The following is a 26969-nucleotide window of genomic DNA, read 5'->3' on the forward strand; positions in this document are numbered from 1 at the left end:
ACCATTGCATGAAATGCCTGCCTCTTATAGGAGTCCACACATACCAAGAGAAAGTTTTCTTTTTTCTTTGATTCAAAGTAACAATATGCTTATGTAAATTAGAAGGGAGTATGACATTTGTAATTTAAATTATCTAGAGTTGGAATTATTAAAAGAAAATTCTGACTCATTGAAAATTTAGCAGTGTTTGAACATATCTCAGTGACTTCTGTCGGGAAAGTATTTAAGTCAAGCTTTGGGTGCCAGTTTATCCTTTACCTTCCCCCTTAGGGTTCAGCTGCTTTGTAGTTCATACTTCTGCAGATCCAGACTACACGGGAAATAAATCAAGCTTGTGCCTAGTCATGTTGTTGTAGGCAGTTAGAGAGTGAACAAAATCTGGTTTCTGTTTGATATAAATTATACGATTTTGAAATTCTTTTGTATCATTTTAAAATTTCTGGAGCACAGATTCTTTGCAGTATTGATTCTGACCAGTGTGGTAGGTCTCAGACTTACTTTTTTATTTGAAAATATGAGTAATAATGTTTAAAGTTAAAGTGAAGACCATGAAAATCAGATCTAACGTGATTGTGGCAAGCATGGATCTTCGGTGTCTGGAGTGATCCTGATAAGGCAGACATTCTGTGCATTTGTCTGGCAGATGTCTATGTTTCCCTCAGAAAATGTGATTGCCGTAACTTGAGCTAGTCTCCAATGTAGGAAGCAGACTAGGGGCTACCTGTAGGACTGGCTACAGAAGGACAGGCTGATGAGAGAGAACTGTGGTGAACATTTCGTTTGTGATGTCTGTTCAAGATTGACATTGACACCGTGTTTGATGTCATTGTTTCCTTTCTGATGCAGTGTTCAACTTGACCAACAATGTGGATTTGGACAACACCAAAAAGAAAATGGAGAAATACCAAAAAGAAAACAAAGATGTTATCCAGAAAAATAAATTAAAGCTGGTTGGTTGCTAAGTATTTTCTTCTTTTGTATTAGAACCAAATGCTTTCACCTGATTCTTTAAACAAATTTTAAAAACCCCCAAAACCTATCTTCCTTTAAAATAAATTATGTTTACAAAGAATTTAGCTGACATTTAGCTCAGAAATACTAATAAATGTTACTTAGGCTTGTAGGTGAGCAAACAGACATTACTGTAGCAGAAATATCTTCAATAGCATTACGTTAGACTGTGCTTTCTGAAGAAACTGGATTCATAAGGTAGGTGATTGTTAATTCTATATAGTTCTCTGGTAAGAGTACACTTGGACAATGGTCACAAAAATAATAGAAGTTCATTCTTATCCTTTGACGTTAATTTCTTTCTCATTTAAGAGGGGTGGAGAACTTAGACATATCTCCCAGAGGGAGATAAAGAAAACAAAAACAGTATTTACTGGAAACTAAAACAAATTCATGATTCAATCAGAACAAATGTGAGAGCTAGCTTTATTTTCTTTATTAGTTATCTTTTTGTTTTACTGAAAAAATAACATTGCTCCATATGAAAGTAATTGAGGGAGGTCAGCACTGTGTAGCATAGTGGGTGAAGACACTGCCTGTGATGCTGGCATCCCATGTGGGCACAGGTTCGAGTCCTGGCTGTTCCACTTCTGATCCAGCTCCCTGCTAATGGCCTGAGAAAAGCAATGGAGGATGACTCAAGTACTTGGGCCCTGGCCACACAAGTGGGAGTCCTAGATGAAGCTCCTGGCCCCTGGCTTTAGCCTGGCTTAGTCCCAGCTATTGTGGGCATCTGGGGAGTGAACCAGTGAATGGAAGATCTCTCTCTTTTCTCTCCTTCTCTCCCTGTAATTCTGACTTTCAAATAAATTGTAGCAAAAGGAAAGAAAGTAATTTTGGTTTGTTTTAGTTGAGCTGATATTTGTTTTGAATTTTTTTAAGGACTTTAAATTGATTATTAAAATATATTCTATAAAAGAATTACCTATGTGCAGAGATGTAATTGATTTATACAATTTAGCTTTAACTTTTTTTGTATAACTTAGCTTTCTGCTTTTGGGTGATTACAACTTTATCAGGAAATTATAATCAGTAAAATGATAGAAGTATATTTGAATCATGTAGCTTGTATTTTCTGTTTAAATTTAATTGAAAGGGAGATAAAAAGAGGAGGAAGAGAGAGAGAGAAAAAGAAATAGAGATCTTCTGTTGGTTCATTTCCCAAATGTCTGCAATAGCTGCGGCTGGGAACTTAGTTTGGGTCTCCCATGTGGGAAGTAGGGACCCAAGTACTTTACCTATTATCTGCTGCCTCCTGGGGTGCACCTTAGTGAGAAGCTAGCGTCAGAAGTGCAGCTGGGACTCAAACCCAGGCACTCTGGTATGGATCAGGTGCTCAAGTGACATCCTAACCATTGCAGTAAATGCCTGCCCCGCATAGCTTCTACCTGCATCTTGTCTTTGGAAGGAACTTCCGCTTTATCGTCTTAAAACGTTTCTTTTAGATACTGCTGTCTTGCCATAAAGCTCTCAAAGAATTGACAGCAGATTCTTATTCTTTTCAGACCCAGGCCGTCATCCTTAAAAATGTATCTAATTTCTGAGAGCATCAGCATTGCCATAGAAATTATTGTTCTTGCCCAGGAGCCTTCTCTGGGTAAATCAAAGATGCACGCAAAACTAGGTTTGTTGAGGTAGCTTGTTGCCTTGGCCCTACTTAATTTAGTAATGAAAGGTTGTTCTGTTCAAGCGAGTGTTTTTTCACCCGTAGTTTAAGGTGGGAAATAATACTGAGAGGTAAAATGAAAGAATAATCTAATTCTAGACTGGTTGTATATAGTAGGAATTTATAATTATCTGACAGCTTTATAATGATGTTATCAAATAAAACAGTCATTGTTTCACATATGCTACAGTGAGGTTTGGAGTACTCTTTTTTTTTTTTTTTTTTTTTTTTTTTTTTTTTTTTTTTACAGGCAGAGTTAGACAGTGAGAGAGAGAGAGACAGAGAGAAAGGTCTTCCTTTTTCCGTTGGTTCAGCCCCCAAGTGGGCGCCATGGCCAGCTGCAACATGCTGGCGCGCTGTGCCGATCCAAAGCCAGGAGCCAGGTGCTTCCTCCTGGTCTCCCATGTGGGTGCAGGGCCCAAGCACTTGGGCCATCCTCCACTGCACTCCCGGGCCACAGCAGAGAGCTGGACTGGAAGAGGAGCAACCTGGACAGAATCTGGCACCCCAATTGGGACTAGTGCTGGCACTGCAGGCGGAGAATTAGCCTAGTGAGCCGCGGCGCTGGCCTTGGATTGCTCTTAATCTTCTCTAGTAATAATTAGCCCTTGTATCTGTTTGTACTGTTTTAGTGAGAAGACTGGTATTGACATAAACATGCAGACTTCGGGTTACAATTTTTAGCATGGTACTAGTTAACGTGTCAGTAATGATGGTTCCATTGGGTGGTATGTGGAGGATGGGCTAATTTACATATCTTTCCAACCTAAGGTAGCAAATTGCCTTTTCTGTCTCTGAATGTTGAAGTCTCATTGTTCCAGAAAATTAGAGTTGTATCATAGAAGGAAAAAATAGCAGTCTCCTGTTTGAGTAGGCGCCTGAAGTGGCAGAATCCTGATACAGGGAAACTGTTGCTGGGTGCATGCTGGAGAGATCTCAGTTGTCTCATGGAGCTGACACTTGAACTCAGTGTGTGCGTGGGAAACTGACAAAGGTGATCCAGTCTCGAAATAGAGTTGTAGTGAAGATTTGCTTAATTTTTATTTTTGATTTTCTGGATTTTCAAGAAAGACAGAGATTGCTGAATAGAATTTCTAACAGTTTGACCAAAAATATATACAGTAAATTCATTTGAGCATCTGGTAAGCATATAGTGTAAGAAGATGTATGAAAGCCTTTATTTTCTAGGGGCTGGGCAATAGATGTCATAATCACATGGAGAGAACTATGTGCCTGTTACCATGGGAGCACAGAGGGGAGATACCTAAACCATTCCTGAAGATTGAGAAACACATCACAGGGGGGATGAAGCCTGAATAGGACAAGTAGAAGTTGTGCTGGTTGAAGGAACTGGGACAGGAGTGAAGATAGGGAGAATGGCATAAGGACATTCCACCAGAAGGAAATCATTAGCAAAGGCAAGAAGATAAGCTTGGAGAGTTCTGAGAGTTGTAAGTAGTTCTGTGTTGTGGGGGAGATGGCGAAAGAGACAGGTCCCAGTCACATAATGTTACTGGAAGTCCTGTCTTTGCTAATGATGCCAAATCAGAATAATGAGGACAAGGTTTGATGATAGAATAAAGAGAAAGTTTAATCTACCAGATGATGAGGATGGTAGTAGACTTGGGGTCTCAAGAATTACCATCCTGAGGCTGGCTCTGTGGCATCACAGGTAAAGCTGCCACCTGTGATACCAGCATCCCATATGGGTGCCAGTTTGAGTCCTGGCTGTTTTACTTCTGATCCAGCTCTGGAGGATGGCCCTGCACCCACTCGGGAGACCTGGAAGAGGCTCTTATCTCCTAGCTTCAGCCTGGCCCACGGTCCTGCTTTAGTGAGGAGACTCTCAGGTTTTTAAGGAGTGCGAAAGGGAGCTTGGGCTGCTGAGTCAGGAGCTGAAGCTGGCTTCAAGTCTGGTAATAGTTTCTTGGACGCAGCTACAAAATATTTTGCTGAGATCTGAAAGAGGCAAAGTATTGCATTCAGAGGTTCTCATGTTTCGTTAATCAGGTTGAAGCCCACTCAGCCTAGAGCCGAGGCTTACTGTGCTTTCTCGAGGCCAGTTTCTGGATTTCACAGGCAAGCATTATTAATATGTTTGAATAGACACTCTAGTTAGTCACAATGTCAGTAGCCACTAGATTATGAAAAGAAAAATGTATTTGGTCCAGTTAAAATAAGACTGTATGTATTGTGAGAAGTATTTGAGCTTATACAGAACGGTTGTTTTCTGCATGTTAGTGGGTGAAATGTTCACATTTATGCAGAATACTCTGGTTGAGGTGATAATGAGGCGAGTGATGGGCTTGGTACTCATCTGCTCAATCTCTTCTCTTCTAGTTCACCTTAAGGCATCTTAGAGAATCTCCTTCCCTGGATTCCTTAGAGCAGTGTTAAAAAACTGGCTGTTGATGCCTGCTGTTGAAGGGCTATTTTAAGTGTATAAATGTTTTACTTTAGGTATAGCACTGTGCAGCAGATCACTAGAACTTCATTTTTTTTTTTTTTTGGACAGGCAGAATGGATAGTGAGAGAGAGACAGAGAGAAAGGACTTCCTTTTTACCGTTGGTTCACCCTCCAATGGCCGCTGCAGCCGGCACATCTCGCTGATCCGAAGGCAGGAGCCAGGTGCTTCTCCTGGTCTCCCATGCGGGTGCAGGGCCCAAGCACTTGGGCCATCCTCCACTGCCTCCCCGGGCCATAGCAGAGAGCTGGCCTGGAAGAGGGGCAAGCGGGATAGAATCCGGCGCCCCAACCGGGACTAGAACCCGGTGTGCTGGCGCCGCAAGGTGGAGGATTAGCCTGTTGAGCCACGGCGCCGGCCGAACTTCATTTTTCTTAGCTGAAACATCATGTCCCTAGATTAGTAGCTCCCCGTTTCTCCCTTATCTTAACTCCTGGCAATCACCATTTCATTCTTTGATTCTATGAATTTGATTATTTTATTTTATTTATTTATTTTAAAGATTTATTCATTTATTTGAAAGAGTTACACAGAGAGAGAAGTAGCAGAGAGAGAGAGGTCTTCCATCCGATGGTTTACTTTCCAATTGGCCACAATGGCCGGAGCTGTGCCGATCCGAGACCAGGAGCTTCCTCTGGGTCTCCCACACGGGTGCAGGGGCCCAAGGACTTGGGCCATCTTCTACTGCTGTCCCAGGCCATAGCAGAGAGCTGGATCAGAAGAGGAGTAGCTGGGACTCGAACTGGTGCCCATATGGGATGCCGGCGCTTCTGGCCAGGGCGTTAACCTGCTGCGCCATAGCGCCAGCCCCAAATTTGATTATTTTAGATACCTTGTATAAATGGAATCATAAAGTTGTTCTGTAGTGTTATTTAAGATCTCTATTTCCCTGTAGATCACTTTGGATGTTACATCCATTATTGAAAGTGTGCTATTGAAGTCTCTTTCTATTATTGTATTGTTATCTGTACCTTCAGTTGTAAACATTTGCATATAACAAATTTTGGTGCTCTGTTGTAGGATGCATATGTGTATATAATTGTCATATCTTCCTATACTTGTGTGTTCACACTTTGACTTTATATATTATCCCGTATCTCTTGTGACAGGTTTTGAATTAAAGTTCATTCTGTCTCTTATTATGTTCTTTATCTCAGTGAATGGTGCCAGCATCCATTGAAATATTCAAGCCATGTTTTGTCAGTTTTGATATTCTGTTGATCGTGGCTCTGTATTATTTTCTTTCTTTTTTTTTTTTTTTTAGATTTATTTATTTATTTGAAAGTCAGAGTTACACAGAGAGAGGAGAGGCAGAGAGAGAGGTCTTCCATCCGCTGGTTCACTCCCCAGTTGGCTGCAATGGCCGGAGCTGCGCCAATCCGAAGCCAGGAGCCAGGAGCTTCTTCCGGGTCTTCCACGTGGGTGCAGGGGCTCTAGCACTTGGGCCATCTTCTACTGCTTTCCCAGGCCATAGCAAAGCTAGATAGGAAGTGGAGCAGCTGGGGCTCAAACTGGTGTCCATATGGGATGCCGGTGCCCCAGGCCAGGGAGTTAACCCGCTTTGCCACAGTGCCAGATGTATTATTTTCCAAATTTGTTTCATCTTTTAATTTTATTATCACTTTATTTAGTACCCTTCATTTTTATTTGAGTTATTAGCATATTTTTCTAACTAGTCTTTCTGTCATCAGTCTTGAACTCTGTTCATCTGTATACCTTACAGCTTCTGGTCAGTCATCTTTCTAAACTCAAAGTTCCTTAATGTCTTCTCAGTTGCCTTAGTATGGCACAGATTCCGTTAACTTTCTCCCTTCCTCATTTCATGGCTTGGCCAAGCCATGACCAAGCTCCCAGCTTTTTAATGTCTTTGTCCTTTTTGTTTCACTGTTGATAGGGCTAAATACTTGAATCCTTAGCTCAATCTCCATGTATTAATTTCCTAGGGCTGTTGTAACAAATTACCACAAATTCAGTGGTTTATAATAACAGAAATTTAAGCCGGTGCCGTGGCTCAGTAGGCTAATCCTCCGCCTTGCGGCGCCGGCACACCGGGTTCTAGTCCCGGTTGGGGCACCAATCCTGTCCCGGTTGCCCCTCTTCCAGGCCAGCTCTCTGCTGTGGCCAGGGAGTGCAGTGGAGGATGGCCCAAGTCCTTGGGCCCTGCACCCGCATGGGAGACCAGGATAAGCACCTGGCTCCTGCCATCGGAACAGTGCGGTGCGCCGGCTGCAGCGTGCCTACCGCGGCGGCCATTGGAGGGTGAACCAACGGCAAAAAGGAAGACCTTTCTCTCTGTCTCCCTCTACTGTCCACTCTGCCTGTCAAAAATTAAAAAAAAAAAAAAATAACAGAAATTTATTCTCTTACCATTATTGAGGCTAGAAGTTTAAAATCAAGGTGTGAACAGTGCCATGCTCTCAGAAGTTTTTAGGGGGGATCCTTCCTTGCCACTTCTAGCTTCTGTTGATTGCCAACAATATTGATCTTTTTTTGCCTTGTATTTGCATCACTGTAATCTCTGCCTCTCTTTTCACATGGTCTTCTCCCTGTGTCCAGATTTCCAGTGTGACCTTAACTTCATCTCATCTGCGGACTTGTTTACAAATGAAGTCACATTGATAGGTACCAGGAGTTAGGACTTCAACGTGTTTTTCTGGAGACCGCAATTCAACCCACAACATTCTGTTTGAAACCTTTTCTGTTTCTACTTGTCCTTCCAAGGAAAATTTACCACCGTATCAGTTGTTTGCTCACTGTATACCCTGTGTCTGCTTCTACTTGTTATACTTAATTACATATCTATATCTGGGTTGACTTGTATCTCTTTTTTAAGATTCATTTATTTATTTAGAAGGCAGAGTTGCAGAGAAGGCGGGGAGACAGACAGACAAAGAGAGAGAGAGAAAGAGATCATCCACTATTGGTTAACTCTCCAAACAGCTGCAACAGGCAGGGTGTGGGCAGGCCGAAGCTAGGAGCCAGGAGCTTGTTCCAGGTCTCCCCATGTGGGTGCAGGGGCCCAAGCAGTTAGGGCCACTGCCTTTCCAGGCACGTCATCAGGAAGCTCCATCTGAAGTGGAGCAGCTGGGACATAAACCGGCGCCCGTAAGGGATGCAGGCATAGCAGATGGCGGCCCAGCCTGCTGCTCCACAGCTGCAGGCCCTGTCTTTGTGGGTTTTTTTTTTTTTTTTATGGGACTCATCCCTTACTGCCTATGTCCCACCAGTCAGATAGTTCAGTGTCTAGTCCTCATGTCTGAGCCCTTAACTTGTTACATGTTTTAGTACTGATCCTTATAGATTATATGAATTCCTTTCTCCCTGAGAGCCTGAGCCAAACTAGTCACCTCACAGTAAAGGTGTAGAAGTTTGTAGGCCGACTGGGAGAGATGCAGTAGCTCTTAGCAACTGGTTTGATCTATGGAAACAAAGTGGGGAGGCAGAAAACAAAGATCACTTTGTGGTTACATTGCCTTGAGATGTTGGTGTGCACTTAGCTCGAAGAAGGAGTCTAGGAGCATGATGAGCTTGGGGAGACTAGGTACTGAATTTAATTTTGGACATGCTGAGTTTGAAGCATACGAGTGAAACATCTTTTCTGTATGAGAACTTTATATTTGCAGGGAGATTCCTTAATGTGCGAATTGGGAAAAATTCCAATAGAGATTATTTCATGTCAAAACTATACATTTCTCTGAGGTCTGTTAATTCATAGATGTTGTTAGTGATCTCCATACCTATTGTATTCTTTCCCTGTGTGCTGTATTTGCCTAGAGATGTCACAAATTCTCAATATTATGTTAAAATTTAGCAGTACTATAATATCGTCAAAAGGAAGAGTCAAGATTTGAAAATAAAATCATTCAGATTTTACTGTATTTCTCATTCATAAGAATTAAGAGCATAGGTAGAATATTACATTAAATTTTTTTTTTTAATATTTATTTGAGAGGCAGAGTTACAGACAGAGAGGGAGAGACAGAAAGACCTTCCATCTGCTTGTTCACTCCCCAGATGGCTGCAACAGCCAGAGCTGGGCCAATCTGAAGCCAGGAGCCAGGAGCTTCTTCCCAGTCTCCCACACGGGTACAGGGGCCCAAGGACTTGGGCCATCTTCTACTGTTTTCCCAGGCCATAGCAGAGAGCTGGATTGGAAGAGGAGCAGCCAGGAAACCAGCACCCACATGGGATGCTGGTATCACAGACAGAGGCTTAGCTCACTACGCCACAGTGCTGGCTGCAGAATATTCCTTTAAGTATGAGTTAGAATTGGACTGAGTTTCAGAGCCTGAAACTTTTTAATATTTCTGAGAAACTTCATAAAAGGGAATGAGTAGATCTGTATTTCAGTTTGTCAGCATACTAGTTTTGAGTTCTGAATTCTTTAGTCCACAAAGAGAACTCTTAAAATATGTGTTCTAGTGTTAGAAAAAGTTCAGTACTATTTAGAACTTCAACATCATAAAGATTTTCTTTAAATTTTGGAGAAAGCTAAGTACTGTGATAATTTTTCATTGTCTCACATGTTTTGGAAATTATTTTTGTCAAAGCTAGTATTTTAAATGTAGTTGTTTTTGAAAAAGATGTACTTTAATTATTTGAAGTACAGAGTTACAAAGAGAGAGAAAGAGATTTCATATGCTGGTTCACTGCCCAAATGGCTGCAACAGCCAGGCTGAAGCCAGGAGCCTGGAGCTCCAACTGGATCTCCCATGTGGGTGGCAGGGCCCCAGCAACTTGGGCCATCTTCTGCTGCTTGCACTGGGCACATTAGCAAGGAACTGAATTGGAAGTGGAGCAGTCAGGGCTTGAACTTGTGCTTAATGGGATGCCTTCTGCACCATAACGCCGACCCCTAAACAGAGTGTTTTAATCCATAGCTTTGTATGGAGATTTTCTGTTTTTTGTTTTTTGTTTTTTTTTTAAGATTTATTTATTTAAAAGGAAGCGATAAAGAGAGAAGGGGAGAGAGCGAGAGGAAGAGAGAGAGAGAGATCTGCTATCCAGTGGTTCAGTCCCCAAAATGACCTCAACGGCTGGGGTGGAGCCAGGAGCCAGGAGCTAGGAGCTTCTTCCAGATCTCCCACGTGGATGCAGAGGCCCAAAGACGTAGGCCATCTTCCACTGCTTTCCCAGGCACATTAGAAGTGGAGCAGCTGGAACTTGAACCAGCCCTTTTATGGTATGCCCGACATGCGGTCAGGCTTTACCTTCTACGCCAACATCATAGGCCTCTGGTTTTTGTTCTTGTCTTTTTTGTTTATGCTTTAACTACCTTAAATGATTTGAAAGTGTTGGTAGGAATTATATATTTAAAAATCCCATTATTAAATATAATTGTTAATGATATATATTATTAATGCTGGGCTTTGTGTACTTTGTTTAGGTTTCTGTTTAGTGTTAGATGTCATTCTCTTTAATAGTAACATGTCCACATGAAATAAAATGAGTTCTAGTTCCCTCAAGTGGAATTGTTGCATTATTAAAAAATAAATCCCTAGTGTGTTTTCTACTTCCAGCAAAGATGGTATCAGATTGTAATATAAAATTGCTGTTGTTTACTCAATTTATCACATGCCAGACATATGTAAATTTCTGTTTTAGACTCGGGAACAGGAAGAACTGGAAGAAGCTTTAGAGGTAGAACGACAGGAAAATGAACAAAGAAGACTGTTTATACAAAAAGAAGAACAGCTGCAGCAGATTCTAAAAAGGAAGAATAAGCAAGCTTTTCTTGATGAACTGGTATGTGTTAATGCTAATTGTGATTAAAAAGTCTTCAGGACTTCCATTTCCTGTTTATGATGCTAGATAATGGCACTCACACAGTTTGTACTTGGGTCACCTTTAGTTTTGGTCGTTATTTTAATATCAGTATATCTGTTGCTCAGTAAGTGGTCATCTCCCCAAAATAGCATTCTTTTATGTTCCCAGTTTCGTGAGTTAGGAATTCAAGTGGACCTCCTGGCCCAGTGGAGACACCAGAGGTCTCAAGGCTGCTCTCCGCGGCTTCTTTGTAGTTGGTCTCTAACGTGGTGGCTCAGGGCTGCATGAGAGATTATTCCAAGAATAAAAAAATAAAAGCCTTTAATGTTAAAGACTTGGGGTGTGAAAATGGCACAGCATCAATTCCACCATATTTATTAGTAAAAGTTCCCACTTAGTATCAAAGGGAAGGGATGTAGATCTTAACTTCTTGATGGGAAGATTATGGCAATCTTTAATCTACAAAGTATATGCTTGGGGGAAAAATTATGTTTGCTTGGGGAAAAAATTATGTTTTTTTGGAATATGGCATAATATAAGTTTATCTGATACTCAGTTTCTATCCCAAAGTGAGTTTAGTGATAAGCTTATTAAACATGACTTTAGTTCTAATTTTCTTACTTATCTGCCTACTTATTTATACCTTGTCAACTGCTATGAAGGATCTGAAGTGATTTGCTCTAAGTGTTTTTGTGAACATGTTCTGGTGTATTTTACTTCTTTTCTAAAAAAATTTTTTGTCAATATCCATTTATTTTTAGGTGAGACATTAAAACTGACGTAAGCCAGAATACGGGTAATAGAATGTGTAAATGTTTCTAAGCTTACTGAGTAAAACACATTGTTTTCAGAGCATTTTTCTCCTGATTTCTAAATCCAGCTCGGTTTTCAGTGTTTTTTGACCCTGTGCTTAGATGCATAATGACTCTGGTTACTCGGTGGCAGAACTGTGTTTCTTATTTTTGCATAAAAAATGTATTTGTAAGAAATGGCAGTGTTTTGCAAATTATTGCTATTTTTGAACAATTAGCTCTCTAAGTAGTCAACATTGTTAGATAATAGCGGTAGCAATAATAACTTAGGTTTGTGGAGTGCTTCATGGATTTGATGTCATCACAAACTAGAAGATTTTCCTTTCTAAAAAAGTCATTTTGCATTGTTTGCTTTTCCTTTCTGTTTATCTAATTCATTTCTGTAAAGTATTTGTTTTATATTAACACAATTAGCTTCCCTCTCTAGTTGATTTTCTGTAATTCTATGATGGGATAAAGTGTGTGTGTGTGTGTGAGTGTGTGTTACAGTACTTTTGCCTAAAAACGCACTTAAAGCCACTTAGCCAGGAAAAAAGACAAAGGAACGTTAATTAATTTAGAAGTAGGCAAGGCAGTTAGGGGAAAATAAGAGTAAGGATGCTAATGATGTTTCGACAGAAAACACTTACAAAACCTGCCTGCTCTCTGGGAGCAGAATATAAATTTTGTTTTAAAAATGAGGACAGTACGTATAAAATAGAATAATAATGTTTTCCCTGCAACTTTAATTAGTTCTTAAGTGACAGGTATGATTTTATCAATGGAAATGACATTATGAGTTGTGGTTTGTGTTTTGTAGACATGTTTAATGAGAAATTAAAAATGTTCAACAATGTATTAATAAATACTGATGTTACTGTTTTATTCAAAGTTTCTTCTTAATTTTATACAAAGAGAAGCACAGTTTTGGGGGAGGCGGAATAAAATGCTTCTTTTCCATACATACAAATTAATTTGGAATTAATTCCAAATATAAAGCTTTGATAGCAAATAAAAATACACTTTTAATGTCTTATTTTTCATCTGATAAAGAGTTTTGAGGTTGCCTACCTTGGCATAGCATTTATTCTTGCATGTCATTTAGTCCTCACGAGCACTAAATTTTGCTGCCTCATTAATATGAAGCTCCTCTGACTCAGTGAACCATGAAGCAACATGTCCAACTGTAATGTGCATTGCATAGGACCTGGAGTTAACATTGGTTTTGCCGGCGCCCTGGCTCAACAGGCTAATCCTCTGCCTAGTGGCGCCGGCACACCTGGTTCTAGTCCCGGTCGGGGCGCCGGATTCTGTCCCAGTTGCCCCTCTTCCAGGCCAGCTCTCTGCTGTGGCCCGGGAGGGTAGTGGAGGATAGCCCAAGTGCTTGGGCCCTGCACCGCATGGGAGACCAGGAGAAGCACCTGGCTCCTGGCTTCGGATCAGTGCGGTGCACCGGCCGCGGTAGCCACTGGAGGGTGAACCAACAGTAAAGGAAGACCTTTCTCTCTGTCTCTCTCTCTCTCACTGTCCACTCTGCCTGTCAAAAAAACAAAACAAAACAAAAAACATTGGTTTTGTGAGTTTCTACCCTTCTTGTTTTCTTCACCTGCAAGTTATTACTACCCATGTTTTCCTCACTATTTGGATCATATAATATGGTACTTAAATAATTCTTAGTAATTTACTGTGTTCATTAGTACAAGTATTTATGATAGGTTTAGAAGACCTCTGCAGTTAGGATTTTTGATTTCCATTTAAAAATTTTATTTTTAAAAATTCCTAGTTAATTTTTCAATTTTTACTAAATTGTTTGATTATAAATGTTAGCATACTTTCATTTCTCTTGACTAATTGAATTAATTACTTTTAATTTTCTCGAGCCATTGTTAACTAAATGAAAGAATTTCTTTTTAGTGTATGTTCATTTGTTGCAGCTTACTTTAAAAAGATGGCATTGACATTTTATAAATATTCCTAAAAGGTAAATTCCCAGAATTAATCTCTGGACCTGATTCATGCAATAAGTACTACTTATTAGTATTTTTTATCCTATTTTTGGATTTGGTCCTTGTGCCAAAAGTCACTTTTTACATCTTTTAAAAAGCAGTGATATTACATTATATTGTACATGATTGGATTTTAATGTTATAATCTTATGTTTATGGCTTGGCATTTGCCTTAATGTTGCCTAAAAAGTCCATTTACTTAATCCTAATTGTAGACTCCATTTTTTTAAATTGGTTTGGAAAAAGATTTTCAAACACGCCCTGACTTATTAAATCTTTTTATATTCCTGTTTGAAAATTCCCTTCGGTTTATGTCTTAAATTTTGTATGGCCTAAATGATTGTCAAACATTTTAGCTGATTTTTATTAGAAATATTGTTTGCCACATGGCTTCCTTAAAGTCAGTTCAAATAATCTTTTGTAAATGGTCATTATATAGTTTTTAATGAGTAGTACAGGCAGTCTTATTAAAGTCACTTTAATATTAAACAGGTACCTCCAGATAATTGGGTTAGGAAACCTTTCAAGGTAAAATGTAACGCTAAGAAAAATGAAGAACTTGAAAGGTGGAATCTGCATGTTATGTGTTCACAGAACACATATATTTCACATAGTCTTTTTTACGTTATAGTTTTTTTTTGTTGTTAGAGCTCCTGCTTAATTCTAGTTTAACACCCACAGAGGCATTCAGCCCCAAAATGTTGAGTGCTAAACTGAAAATAAAAGGAAGTTTGAATTAAATTCTTTGCTTTAGTATTAAAATTTTTCTATTTGTAGAATACTTACTTTAATTACATTTCTGCTATTTACCAAGGCATTTTAACATTTAGTTCCTTTTATGTAAAACCAGAATTATGCCAAAATGTTTTTCCCCCTTAAGATTTATTTATTTATTTGAAAGGCAGAGTTGCAGAGGCAGAGAGAGAGAGAGAGGTCTGGTTCACTCCTCAAATGGCTGCAATGGCAGAGCTGGGCTGATTCAAAGCCAGGAACTTCTTCCAGGTCTTCCATGTGAGTGCAGGGGCCCAAAGACTTGGGACGTGTTCTACTGCTTTCCCAGGCCGTAGCAGAGAGCTGGATCCAAAGAGGAACAGCTGGGTCTCAAACCGGTGCTCATATGGGATGCTGGCACTGCAGGCGGCAGCTTTACCCACTATGCCACAGCACCGGCCCCTATCATAAAATTCTTAATGACAATCTAGGGATTCTCAGCCATACTGTTATTAATGTAGTAATAATGTACTAAGCTGTTGTGGAATATGTAAGGTATTCAGGTATGTTCCCATACTATATTTCATTAATTCCCCTGCATTAGTGCTAAAGTGAAGTCTCAATACTTTTGCTTGACAATAATATGCTATTTTTTTTTTTTTTGACAGGTAGAGTTATAGACAGTGAGAGAGAGACAGAGAGAAAGGTCTTCCTTCCATTGGTTCACCTCCCAAATGGCCGCTAAGGCCGGCGTTGCCCCGATCCGAAGCCAGGAGCCAGGTGTTTCCTCCTGGTCTCCCATGGGGTGCAGGGCCCAAGCACTTGGGCCATCCTCCACTGCCTTCCCGGGCCACAGCAGAGAGCTGGCCTGGAAGAGGGGCAACTGGGACAGAATCCGGCGCCCCAACCGGGACTAGAACCCAGGGTCCCAGCGCCACAGGCGGAGGATTAGCCAAGTGAGCCACGGTGCCAGCCTGTCTGTTTACTTTTAAAAGTTTTAATTGTAGCATTGCTCTTGCAGAAACACTTGTATTACAAAATCTAGATATGAAATTTTATGCTGGGACAAATAGGCTACATTGCTTATTATTTTAAGTTCTGCTACACTATAATTTTTTTTAAAGATTTATTTATTTATTTGAAAAAGTTACACAGAGAGGAGAGGCAGAGAGAGAGGTCTTCCATCTGATGGTTCACTCCGCAATTGGCCCCAATGGCCGGAGCTGCACTGATCTGAAGCGAGGAGCCAGGAGTTTCTTTCAGGTCTCCCACACGGATACAAGGGCCCAAGGAGTTGGGCCATCTTCTACTGCTTTCCCAAGGCCATAGCAGAGAGCGGGATTGGAAATGAAGCAGCAGGGTCTCGAACCGGTGCCCATATGGGATGCAGGTGCTTCAGGCCAGTGTGTTAACCTGCTGCACCACAGTGCCAGCCCCAGCTACACTATAATCTTAAAACAGTTCCTTTAACTATATTAACCACATTTGGGCTTTAAAAATTAAAGGTAAATAGATTTGGATAGAAAGTTAGAATCTGTTTTTGTGCTGTGAAATGTTAACTGTAGAGTTTCTTCAGTATTAAATTATGGGTAGTCACTATTTTAAAGACTTATAGCTCATTTGAACAATGTGTTTGTTTTTGCAGACAATCTTGGTGTGGGAGAGGGAAATGTACTTTTGTTTACAGATATAGAAGGCACTCTGTGTGTGTGTGTGTGTGAGAGAGAGAGAGACAGAGAGAGAGAGAGAGAGAGAGAGAGAGAGAGAGAGAGAGAATCTCCTTTCTAAATCTTCCCTCTGCCTGGGTTTCTAGGTTCTTATTTAACTGAGTGTCTGGATAACTTATCGTTTATGCCTTAGCACCACAACAGTTCAACCATGTAAAAAGACTTCATGTTAAACAGGATAAATGGCAGTCTGCATAGAAGAATTAGTAATTTGCTTGTGTTGTTAAAATGTGTGTGTGTGTGCTCAGATTTCTGAAAATAGTGGTTCTGATTTAGTATCAATCAATATAAGATTTAAAAATTCTTAATCATTTTGTGATTTAATTAAAAAATTTTTGACTTAATTTTTAAGAGTAAGTTAATAGAGGAGAAAATAAATACACTTTTGGTTGTACTTACAATAGTTCTATTGTGCAAAGTAAAACGCGGATAATTTCCAAAGGGCCTCAGGTAAAACCTAATGGGAAACAATTTCAGACTGGTCTGAATTCACTGTTAAAAAGAATGTGTCTCAGATAAACATCTGATCTACGTTATAGTACTTTGTACCACTCTTTTTGTGATTAACTTCTATTTTTTTTTGTTTCAATAAATATGGTTGGTTTGCTAGATGAAATAGGATCCTATTATATTGTCTTTAATGTGGATTTTATAAAAATACTTGTTTGCACGTTATTTTGATTTATAAGTCTACAACAGCCTTTTCTAATTATGGAATGTTAATATTTTTTGTAAAGTGTTTTCCATAAAATGAATATTTAGTTTGACATCAGATGCTTTTAGAAAAGGCATGATTTAAAATACAAATCTTGTTGCTGTTTAGTGTTCCCTTTTTAACTTTCATATTGAACTTGAACTTTTCTCTTAGGAGAGTTCTGATCTCCCCGTTGCTCTGCTTTTGGCTCAGCATAAAGATAGATCTACCCAGTTGGAAATGCAACTTGAGAAACCTAAACCTGTAAAACCAGTGACATTTTCCACGGGCATCAAGATGGTAAGCCTTGTTTTAATTGCTTTTTTTTAAATAAATTGGTCAAGTATTATACTTTATGATTTTATATTGATTTCTGAAGGAGCCTGAAGGGTTCATATGTTTAACAACAGTGTCTGATCTAAGCTAGATGTCTGGAAATATGGTATGTGTAGTATAAGTGGAAAGTGAAAAGTAATACATAATTTTTTAAAATTAATTTATTTCTTTGAAAGAGTTACAGAGCGATAGAGAGAGGGATGGAGAGAGAGGAGACAGAGAGAGAGAGATCTTCCATCTGCTAGTTCATTCCTTAAATGACCACAATGACCAGACCGAAGCCAGGAGCCAGGAACTTCTTCTGGGTCTCCCACATGGGTACAAGGACCCAAGGACTTGGGTCATCCTCTGCTGCTTTCCTAGGCCATTAGCCGGGAGCTGGATTGGAAGCAGAGCAGCCTGGGCTTGAACTGGCTCCCTTATGGGGATGCTGGCACTGCACACAGAGACCTAACCCACTGCACCACAGTGCTGGCCCCATACATAATTTTCAAAGTAGACAACAAAATATTGTTGTATGTGAAAATTGTTTTTGTGTATTTTTCTTAGTTTTTAAGTTTGTAATGTAGAAAAACATTTCTTGAAAGAAATTGCATAAATATTTTTAGGGAATTAATTATTGGCATATATGAAATAGGACGAAAGTGTATCACTTTATATTTCCTCCAACAGTTCTTCTCCATGTACATAACTTATAAAGGTATTTAGTTGAAAGGCAAAGTGACAGTGGGATAGATAGAGGGTGAGAGAGATCTTCCATCTGCTGCTTTACTCACCAAATTCGTGTAACAACTGGGGCTAGGCCAGGGTGAAGCCAGGAGCCAGAAATTCCATCTGGTCTCCCATGTGGGTGGTAGGAACCCAGGTGCTTGGGCCATTATCTGTTGTCTCCCAGGCACGTTAGCAGGAAGCTTAAACAGAAGCACAGAGCAGTTGCTACTCAAATCAGGCACTCGAATATGGGATTTGGGTGTCCTAAGTGGTAGCTTAATCCACTGTGTCACAATGCCCATCCCCACATGCATGTATTTTAAAAAAATACTTTGAAGCCATTTTTAGCTTCGAGACTGTTTTAAAGATAGACTAATTTTGGTTTTAAAAGTGTTTATTTTTGCCATTCACTCAAAGGAAAGATTTCATAAGCTAATGATATGAGGATGCTTCAAAAAATTAATTGAAGAATAGAATTAAAGATAAGTTCATTTTGCTGCAAAAAATTTGAAATCCATAATACATGCTTCCATGAACATTTTGAAGACCCTCTTATGTTTGTATACTTTCATAAAATTCCTTCATTTGGGGCCAGCATCATGGTGCAATGGATTAAGCACTGCCTAGGATGCCAGCATCCAATATGGGCACAGGCACGAGTACTGTCTGCTTTACTTCCAATCCACCTTTCTGCTTAGCTGTCTGAGTGCAGTGGGAGGTGACACACATGCTTGGGCCCCTACCACCTAAGTGAGGGACCCAGATGGGGTTCCAGGCTCTTGGCTTCAGCCTGGCTCAGCCCCTGCTGTTGCAGCCATTTGGGGAGGGAACCAGCAGATGTAAGAGGTCCGTCTGCCTGTCTCTCTCTCTCTCTCTCTCTCTCTGTCTCTGTCTCTCTCTGTCTCTCTGTCTCTATCTTTATCCGTCCCTCTCTGTTGATGCTGCCTTTCAAAGAAAAAAGTTGTTTCTTTTGTTTAGGAAATAGATATTTTAGCATATTGACTTTAGTATGTGTTTAGCATTTCAGATTTTTGAGATAAAGTCAAATGTTAAATTAGTGAATGTATTTTAAAATAGTTTCATTGTAGTAGTATAAAAAGTGTGACAGCATTATTAAGGATTGGCATTTGGACCCAAACAGACCTGAATTCAGCTCTCAGCTAGGCTGTTAAATTTATTTGAGAGGCAAGGATAGAGAGATAAAGAGTACACTAGAGAGCACCCATTCAGTGGTTTGCTTCCCAAATGCCAGCAAGGGCCAGGGCTGGGCCTGGTCAAAGCTGCAAGCTAGGAACTCAATCCAGATCTCCCTGGGGGATATGGGAATCCCGTTACCTGTGACTTGACTCCAAGAATCGACATTAGGAAACTGGAATCTGTGTATGGAAACTGTGTATTCTTCCATGGGATGCAGGTGTCTGAACTGCTAGGCTAAATGCCTGCCCCTAACCCACCCATTTAGCCAGGGCTTGACAGGGACACATTTCTTAGTCTCTCTAGTAAGCTCTTTTTTCCCTTGCCTGTAAGGTGGTGATAATAATCCTGTCTCATAAACTTACTGAGGACATTAAGTGAAATAATGTGAGCAAAGTGCCCAGCAGAGTGCTTATATCTACGCTCTTGATAAATGAAGCTATTTGTTATTAACAATGACATGAATTGATGACATAGGTTCAATTTTCTAAAAAAGATTTATTTATTTGAAAGGCAGAGGTACAGGCAGAGAAAGAGGGAGAAGGCAAGGGAGAGGGAGGGAGAGAGAGAGAGAATCTTCCATCCACTGATTCACTCCCCAAATGGCTGCTGTGGCTGGGGCTGGGCCAGGCTGATGCTGGGAGCCAGAAACTTTTTCCAGGTCTCCCATGTAGGTGCAGGGGCCCAAAGACTTGGGCCATGCTCCATTGCCTTTCCAGGCACATTAGGAGGGAGCTGTATGTGAAGTGGAGCAGCTGGGACTTGGATGTGGGATGCCAGTGTTACAGGTGGTGGCTTAACCTGTTATGCCACAACGCTGGCCCCAGCCATTTACTAATTTATTCTATAACTCTTTACCTTCTGTAAGCATATATAATGAAAACAGTATTGGAATTAGAGTAAGAACACACACATTCAAATTTTGCCTCAAATCTATCTGTGTTACCTTGGACAAGTTTCCTGTTTTCATCTATAAAATAGGGTTATATCTCACTTCATAGGGTTGCATTGAGGGTTAAATAATGTATACCTTGGATATTGCCTGGGATTTTTACAGTGTTGAATAAGTATGAAATAAAAATTAATTACCCAGGCTGATGTTGTGGTTTGGAAGGGTAAGCCACCACCTGCAATGCTGGCATCCCATGTGGGTGCTGGTTTGAGTCCTGGCTGCTCCACTTCCTGTCCAGCTCCCGCTAATGCTCCTGGGAAAGCAATGGAAGATGACCCAAATGCTTAGGCCTATGCACCCACATGGGAGACCCGTAAGGAATTCCTGGCCCAGCTCTGGCTGTTGTGGCCATTTTGGGGAGTGAACCAGCAGATGGACGATCTCTTACTCTGTCTCTGTCTCTATCTCTGTCTCTCTCTCTCTCTCTCTCTCTCTCTCTCTGTGTACCTCTGCCTTTCAAATAAATACATAAATAAATCTTTAAAAAAAATCAGTTACCCTTCTGCAGATGCTACTTACTCCCAAAGCAAGGAAGCAGTGTATAATAATTTGTTTTTGTAATATAAAATTTCTTCATATATCTATTGTATATACAAGTGCTGTTCAAAAGCTTAAAATTTTTTTCTTTAAAAATAATGTTTCCTTTCAAAGTATAAACTTTCAGGTTCATAGTTTATTGTGAAATGCTTATAGTATCAATAATGTTATGTATTATCAAGTTCAGAGGAGAGCTTTAAATTTAATCATGCTATTGCTACGGTATAGTCTCTGTTTTGCACGCTGCCACTGTCCTTAAATTAATAACCATTGAGGATTCTTTTACACTAAGGCTTACAGTTACTATATTTTGATGTTCAGTTTACCCTTCTGTCATCTTTGTCAGTTTATAAGCTCCTGGAATTGGTACCTAACAGGCTTTCTGAAACCTTGGCTGGTAACTGTGTCGTTGAATGGATGGATGTGTGGATGAACAAAGGAATGGTTGATCGCAATCATACCAGTCTTTATCTGTTTTCATCACAAAATGAATCCCTTGGCAAATTGTACTTTGCAGTGCAAGTATCTACCACTTTGACATTTTAGTGAATGAAAATTTTTTTGATTCCTTAAGTTGATATACATTCCTATTTATCTAGTACCATGTTGGGAAGCCATAAAAATAGCAGAAAAAGGAAAGAGTAGAATATTTTTGCTATAGCTGATGCTCTGAATTTTAGTGAAATTAGAGAACAGTGTTTGTTAAATCATTAAATATTTTTCCTTACTCTTTTTGACAGTATGTTGGGTGTTTTGTGGTGAATTCTAGAGAGAGAGGCAGCCACTGGTAAACAAGTTGTACTTTGGTTATACAGGGGGCTGTCAAAAAGTTCATGGAAAAGAAAATTAAAAGATAAATTTATAATGGTACAAAAAGTTTTTGAAATCCATGCATAGTTTTCTGTGAGCTTTCTGAAGACCCCCTCCTGTTATTATTGGGCAGAGTCTGAAAAACTATGCAAGAAGTTGTAGAATTGAGAACTGAATTTTCCTTTTCATTTAAAAGCTCAAGATGATGGAATTTGCAGAACTGTTGATTGACTTTTATCATTGGATGCCTGTGAGTTTTCCCAAACGAGTGTTAATGCCATGCAGTATTGAAGTGACAGAGGTTACCTTGAAAAGACCTGTCAGGGGTGTGCTGTTGTGGGCATGTAGGGAGTGAACAAGCAGATGAGATGTCCATTTCTGTCCTCAGCCTCTCAAATGAATAAATAGCAACAAAAAATCTTTAAAAAAAGATAAGACTTACCAGTCAAGGAACTTTCCAGGATGAAGTCTAGTGGTAAATGGCCCAGTATAGCTACAGAATTAGTGTTTCTTTGTTTGCAAATGGAGCACAATTGTTATCGACCCCAGGTTATCTGTCTCACTTGTAGGTAGAAATTGACAAGAGGCCAGTATGCAACCCACACAAGGTATATTTGGAGGCTTATGCTCTAGCTTAAGGGAGTCAGCATGGCAGAACCCACTGGCCCAGTGATGGGAGCTGGGCAGGGATTTTTATCCTATGAGGAGGCCTACTGATTTCCTTGTGATATAGAGTACTTTGATCAACCAAAAGTTCTAGCTTCATCCCCTGTGGCACATAGCAGTTTGATTTGCACCAACTTGGTGTTCTGAGCAGGAGCAGTTCCGTATTTTGCACACAACTCACTCAGAATGGCTTTGTTGCTTACTGACGCTACCCCTGGGAAGTCATGTGCGGTGGTTACCTGGGCATGTGTGCAGGTCAGAGAAGTCCCTAACAGAGCAGTAGAGGGCCTTTTGCTGTTTGGGTCTGGATGTTCCTTGCTCTTAATTGGGTTGGAGCTGGAAATGAATACATGCATATGTATATACACAGGTCAGGAGATGGATATATGTCAAGTGTTGATGGGAGAGGCTTGATTTTGTTCCTGACTCATGATGAATATGCAAGAGTGAATGTCTCAAAACAGTACCAAGGTGTTTTCTAATTAAAGGTAATATTCTAATTCTAAAAGGCAGAGGATTATTTGTTTTACTGTTCTCAATGGATAAGGTTGTATTTACTGTTCTTTTACTGTTGCCTATTATATAATATTGCTTCTTTGGCAAATGTGTAGCAGCTGTTTCTATTTTCCAGTTCTTTTTCTTTTATAGTATATACCAGTATAATATTGAATTAAGTTCTGGCTTAAGATCTAAGTAGAAGACTTAGACTTGCTTAAGTCTTTTGCAACTGTATATTTCAGTTTCTGACTCCAGCAATCTGAAAATCTGGATGATTTGATATTTACTTGGCTGTACCTCCAAAATTTATCTTGAATTTTATATACTTCTCTACATTGCTATCAGGTTAGGCTAGTTGCCATTATTTTTTTTCTGGACTATTTTTTTTTTTTTTTACAGGCAGAGTGGACAGTGAGAGAGAGACAGAGAGAAAGGTCTTCCTTTTTTGCCGTTGGTTCATCCTCCAATGGCTGCCGTGGTAGGCGCGCTGCGGCCGGTGCACCGCGCTGATCCGATGGCAGGAGCCAGGTGTTTATCCTGGTTTCCCATGGGGTGCAGGGCCCAAGGGCTTGGGCCATCCTCCACTGCACTCCCTGGCCACAGCAGAAAGCTGGCCTGGAAGAGGGGCAACTGGGACAGGATCGGTGCCCCGACCGGGACTAGAACCCGGTGTGCCGGCGCCGCTAGGCAGAGGATTAGCCTAGTGAGCCGCGGCGCCGGCTTTTTTCTGGACTATTATAGTAGCATTCCATCTGGTCTCTCTGTTCTGTGTGGCTATGATCTTTTCTTTAGGTATGTTGGGTAGTTCCCCAAATGAAAGATGGTATAATTAACCTTGAAAAAGAATCACATCATCACTTCCTTGTTTAATATCTTCTGCTGCCTTCCCATTACAGTTAGAGTGAAATCCAGAATACTAACCATCCACTTTCTTGTCTTTATTAAGTGAATGGTGAAAAGGAGTTAGCCATGCAAAAATCAAAGCAGAGAACAGCACAAGAACAGAAGGCCTGTGGTAACAAACAGCCTGTTCTAGACATGAACAAAAGGCACTATGAAGAGAATGTTTCCCCTTCTCTCTTGCTCTTATAGTCAATTCACACTGACCCTTTGGCTATCCTAAAATGTCTTCCCTTTCTCACCCCAACCTTTCATAATATGTATCCTCTCAGAAAACCTTTTATGGATACATTGTTTAGCGTTTGTCTTCTGTTACAATAGAAACTGAACTAGAACAGTGTTTGTCTCAGACACCTAGAGTAGACTCAGATACATGGGAGACCTTTATTAAATGTCTTTGGATGAGTGAATGAATCTTACATATTAGGCTCACATTAAATAGTATGAAGATCCTGAAGTACTTCTAAGCCTCTGTACCTTTTTAAATGTGATTTACTCGCCTTGGAATATGTTTAACTGCTTATGAACACTTAGTTACAATTGGAGGTATTATCAAATGTCATTTCTATGAGGATTCTTCTGAGTGGAATTTGATTAAATGCTCTGATGTCTTCCCCAGCATTTTGTTTAAATTTTAAAACACATAGTAACTCCTGCTTTGCATTGCAGAGGTTATTATTCAAGCTTGGCTCATCTTAAATGAGGTCCTTGAGGACAATGTTCTGTGACAGAATTTTTTTTTAAAATTTTATTTATTTGACAGAGTTAGACAGTGAGAGAAAGCCAGAGAGAAAGGTCTTCCTTCCATTGGTTTACCCCCCCAGTGGCCGCAACAGCCAGAGGTACACTGATCCAAAGCCAGGATCCAGGTGCTTCCTCCTGGTCTCCCATTCAGGTGCAGGGGCCCAAGCACTTGGGCCATCCTCCAGTGCCTTCCCAGGCCACAGCAGAGAGCTGGTCTGGAAGAGGAGCAACTGGGACTAGAACCCGGCTCCCATATGGGATGCTGGCTCTGTGGGTGGAGGATTAACCAAGTGAGCCAAGGCGCCGGCCCCCTGTGACAGAATTTTATGTGTGCTTTTGGGACCTAACTACCATGTTACCTAATTAGTGGGTATGTAGCAAGAAGTTTTAAGCAAATTGTTGTCCTTATTTTTCTTAAGTTCACAGCATTCTGCTTTGCTCTTGAGAAATTCCCATTGGGGTTAAAGCAGGGCTTCATTCAATTTACAGCCAAAATTAAAAATTGTCATTGTTACTTTAATAGATACACCTAAATTCTCAACACATTATCCCATTGCTAGCAAGAATGATCGTTCATGTCATTCTTCCTTGTCTGAATTCCTACCTCTTTAATACCTCTGCTCTGTGTTGAAGTTCTTTTAACCTTCTGGGAGTAGACTTCTTAGGTAGTCCAGTGTTTTTCTTTTGCCCTAAATAGAGGCCATTTCAGGGTGTTCTGTTCATTTAAAAATTATGGTTGGCCCTCTGTATCTCTGGGTTTCACATCAGTGGATTCAACCAACCACAGGTCAAAAATATTTGGAAAAACTAATTGCTTCTGTCTAGAGCATGTGTAGACATTTTTCCCTTGTCATTATTCCCTAAATAATATACCATAACCACTGTTCCCAAAGCATTTTTGTTAATTAGGCATTGTAAGTCACCTCGAGATGACTTCCAGTATGGGAGGGAGATGTGTGTAGGTACAAATGCAGAACCATTTTAAATAGGGTACTTGAGCATGTGTGGATTTCAGTATCTTTAAGGGAGTCTGTAATGAATCCCCTGCAAAAACCACAGGACAACTGTATTTGGAAAAGCCAGCTTTCAAATTTTTTGAAGACCAGTCATTGGTTAGCAGATTTACTAATTTGACCAAAATAGGCAGCCTTTGCCAAATTTCTCTGAGATTAGCAGATAGATTCACTGTGGTGAAGCTGTTTCAGCAGCATATCTTAATGAGAAGAAGAGCTCTCAGCTCAGCTCATCCTCCCTGGTTTGAAGTTCAACAACTTGAAGATTAACAGTGGGTCATTCTCTAGACTCAGAACTCACTGCTGATGGCACCATGCTTTATTTGTGCCTAAATTCCTGTGCAGTTTGGTTAAGAAATTCTTACTTTTTTACCTGATTACTTTTGGTGGAGATTGGGGATAAAGAATATGCTGTACAAATTGCTGCTTAGCCTCCAACGTACTTTCAGTTTATTTTTAGTGATTTTTAATATCCTGCAGCAAAACACACAGATTTGGAGAGAAAAAGAATTTTAATATTGCCTTATGTTCTTCTGAATGTCTTTCTCTGAATGGTACTTAATAATTACTTACCTTTAATTTTTTGTGTTTCTTGCATATTATTTTTTTTCTTAAAGAATTTTTTAAAAATTTATTTGAAAGAGTTACAGAGAAAGGTAGAATGAGAGAGAAAGAGGGAGGGAGAGGTCTTTCATTCCACTGGTTCACTCCCCAAATGACCACAATGGCCAGAGCTGAGCTGATCCAAAGCCAGGAGCCAGGAGCTTCTTCTAGGTCTCCCACACAGGTGCAGGGGCCCAAGGACTTGGGCCATCTTCTGCTGCTTTCCCAGGCCATAGCAGAGAGCTGGATCAGTAGAGGAGTAACCGGGACTCGAATTGGTGCCTATATGGGATGCCAGTGCTGCAGGCTGGGGCTTTAGCCCACTGCGCCACAGCGTCGACCCCATATATTATCTTTTTAAACTAAGAAATTGTATTTTTGAGATTGTGAGGAAAAAGGCCCTTAAGTATATAAAATGGCCAGCCTTTGACCTCTAAGTGTAGGGACATTGTTCTTTTTTCTGCATATACGTCTTCATTTCTCCAACAGCCCATTCTAGCCTACTCTTTATAAATTTTATAGCGGCCCACCTTGTTGGCCATATGTGTGCTAGCTGTTTGATTTTAAACATTTTGAGAGCAAAGGCTGCACATATTAAGTTAGTTTTATATGAACTTGGATATTTGGGTACTTAAATAATATCAAATATTCATGATGAGTTTTAAACTTTCAAACGTAGGAAGTATTAATGCATCCTTAAATAATGTGAAGAAAAACACTACTCATTAAGAGATTACGAGATTAAGGCTTTTGAATTAAGGGACAATGTAGTGCAGAGGAAAGACAGTGCGCATAGACTGAGATAACTCCAGCTTTACTAATGTGTAGCTGTGTATCTCTGGGTAAGGTAGCAAGCACTTTATTCTTCTGAGCTTGTTATTGCAACTGTAAAATTGAGAACTTTTAATTTCACGATTGATCAGAGGATTGAAATACATATGTGCAATGATGAACCAGGGAAGCTGCTGGTACTAGCAGTTAAGATGTCCTTGTCCTATGTTGCAGTGCCTGGGCTTCATAGCGGGCTCTGGCTCCTGCTCTGGGCTTCCTGCTGATGCAGATCCCGAGCACTGGTGATGAACCAGTGGTCGGTTTTCTGTCACCCACTTGGGAAACTTGGTTTGAGTTCCTGGCTTCTGGCGTTGTTCTGGTTCGGCCTCCACTGTTG

General features: G+C 40.2%; 1 protein-coding gene across 1 annotated transcript in view; it reads left to right on the plus strand.

Moving 5' to 3' along the window:
• Positions 1-26969, plus strand: part of MNAT1 (MNAT1 component of CDK activating kinase) — a 231626-nt gene that overhangs the window by 84289 nt on the left and 120368 nt on the right. The window contains exons 4-6 of the mRNA XM_062181264.1: positions 847-950; positions 10747-10887; positions 17012-17137. Of these exons, the coding sequence (XP_062037248.1) occupies positions 847-950; positions 10747-10887; positions 17012-17137 (371 nt within the window). The remainder of the gene's footprint in view (positions 1-846; positions 951-10746; positions 10888-17011; positions 17138-26969) is intronic.

The sequence above is a fragment of the Lepus europaeus genome, chromosome 22 (assembly GCF_033115175.1).
Source record: "Lepus europaeus isolate LE1 chromosome 22, mLepTim1.pri, whole genome shotgun sequence".
NCBI lineage: Eukaryota > Metazoa > Chordata > Mammalia > Lagomorpha > Leporidae > Lepus > Lepus europaeus.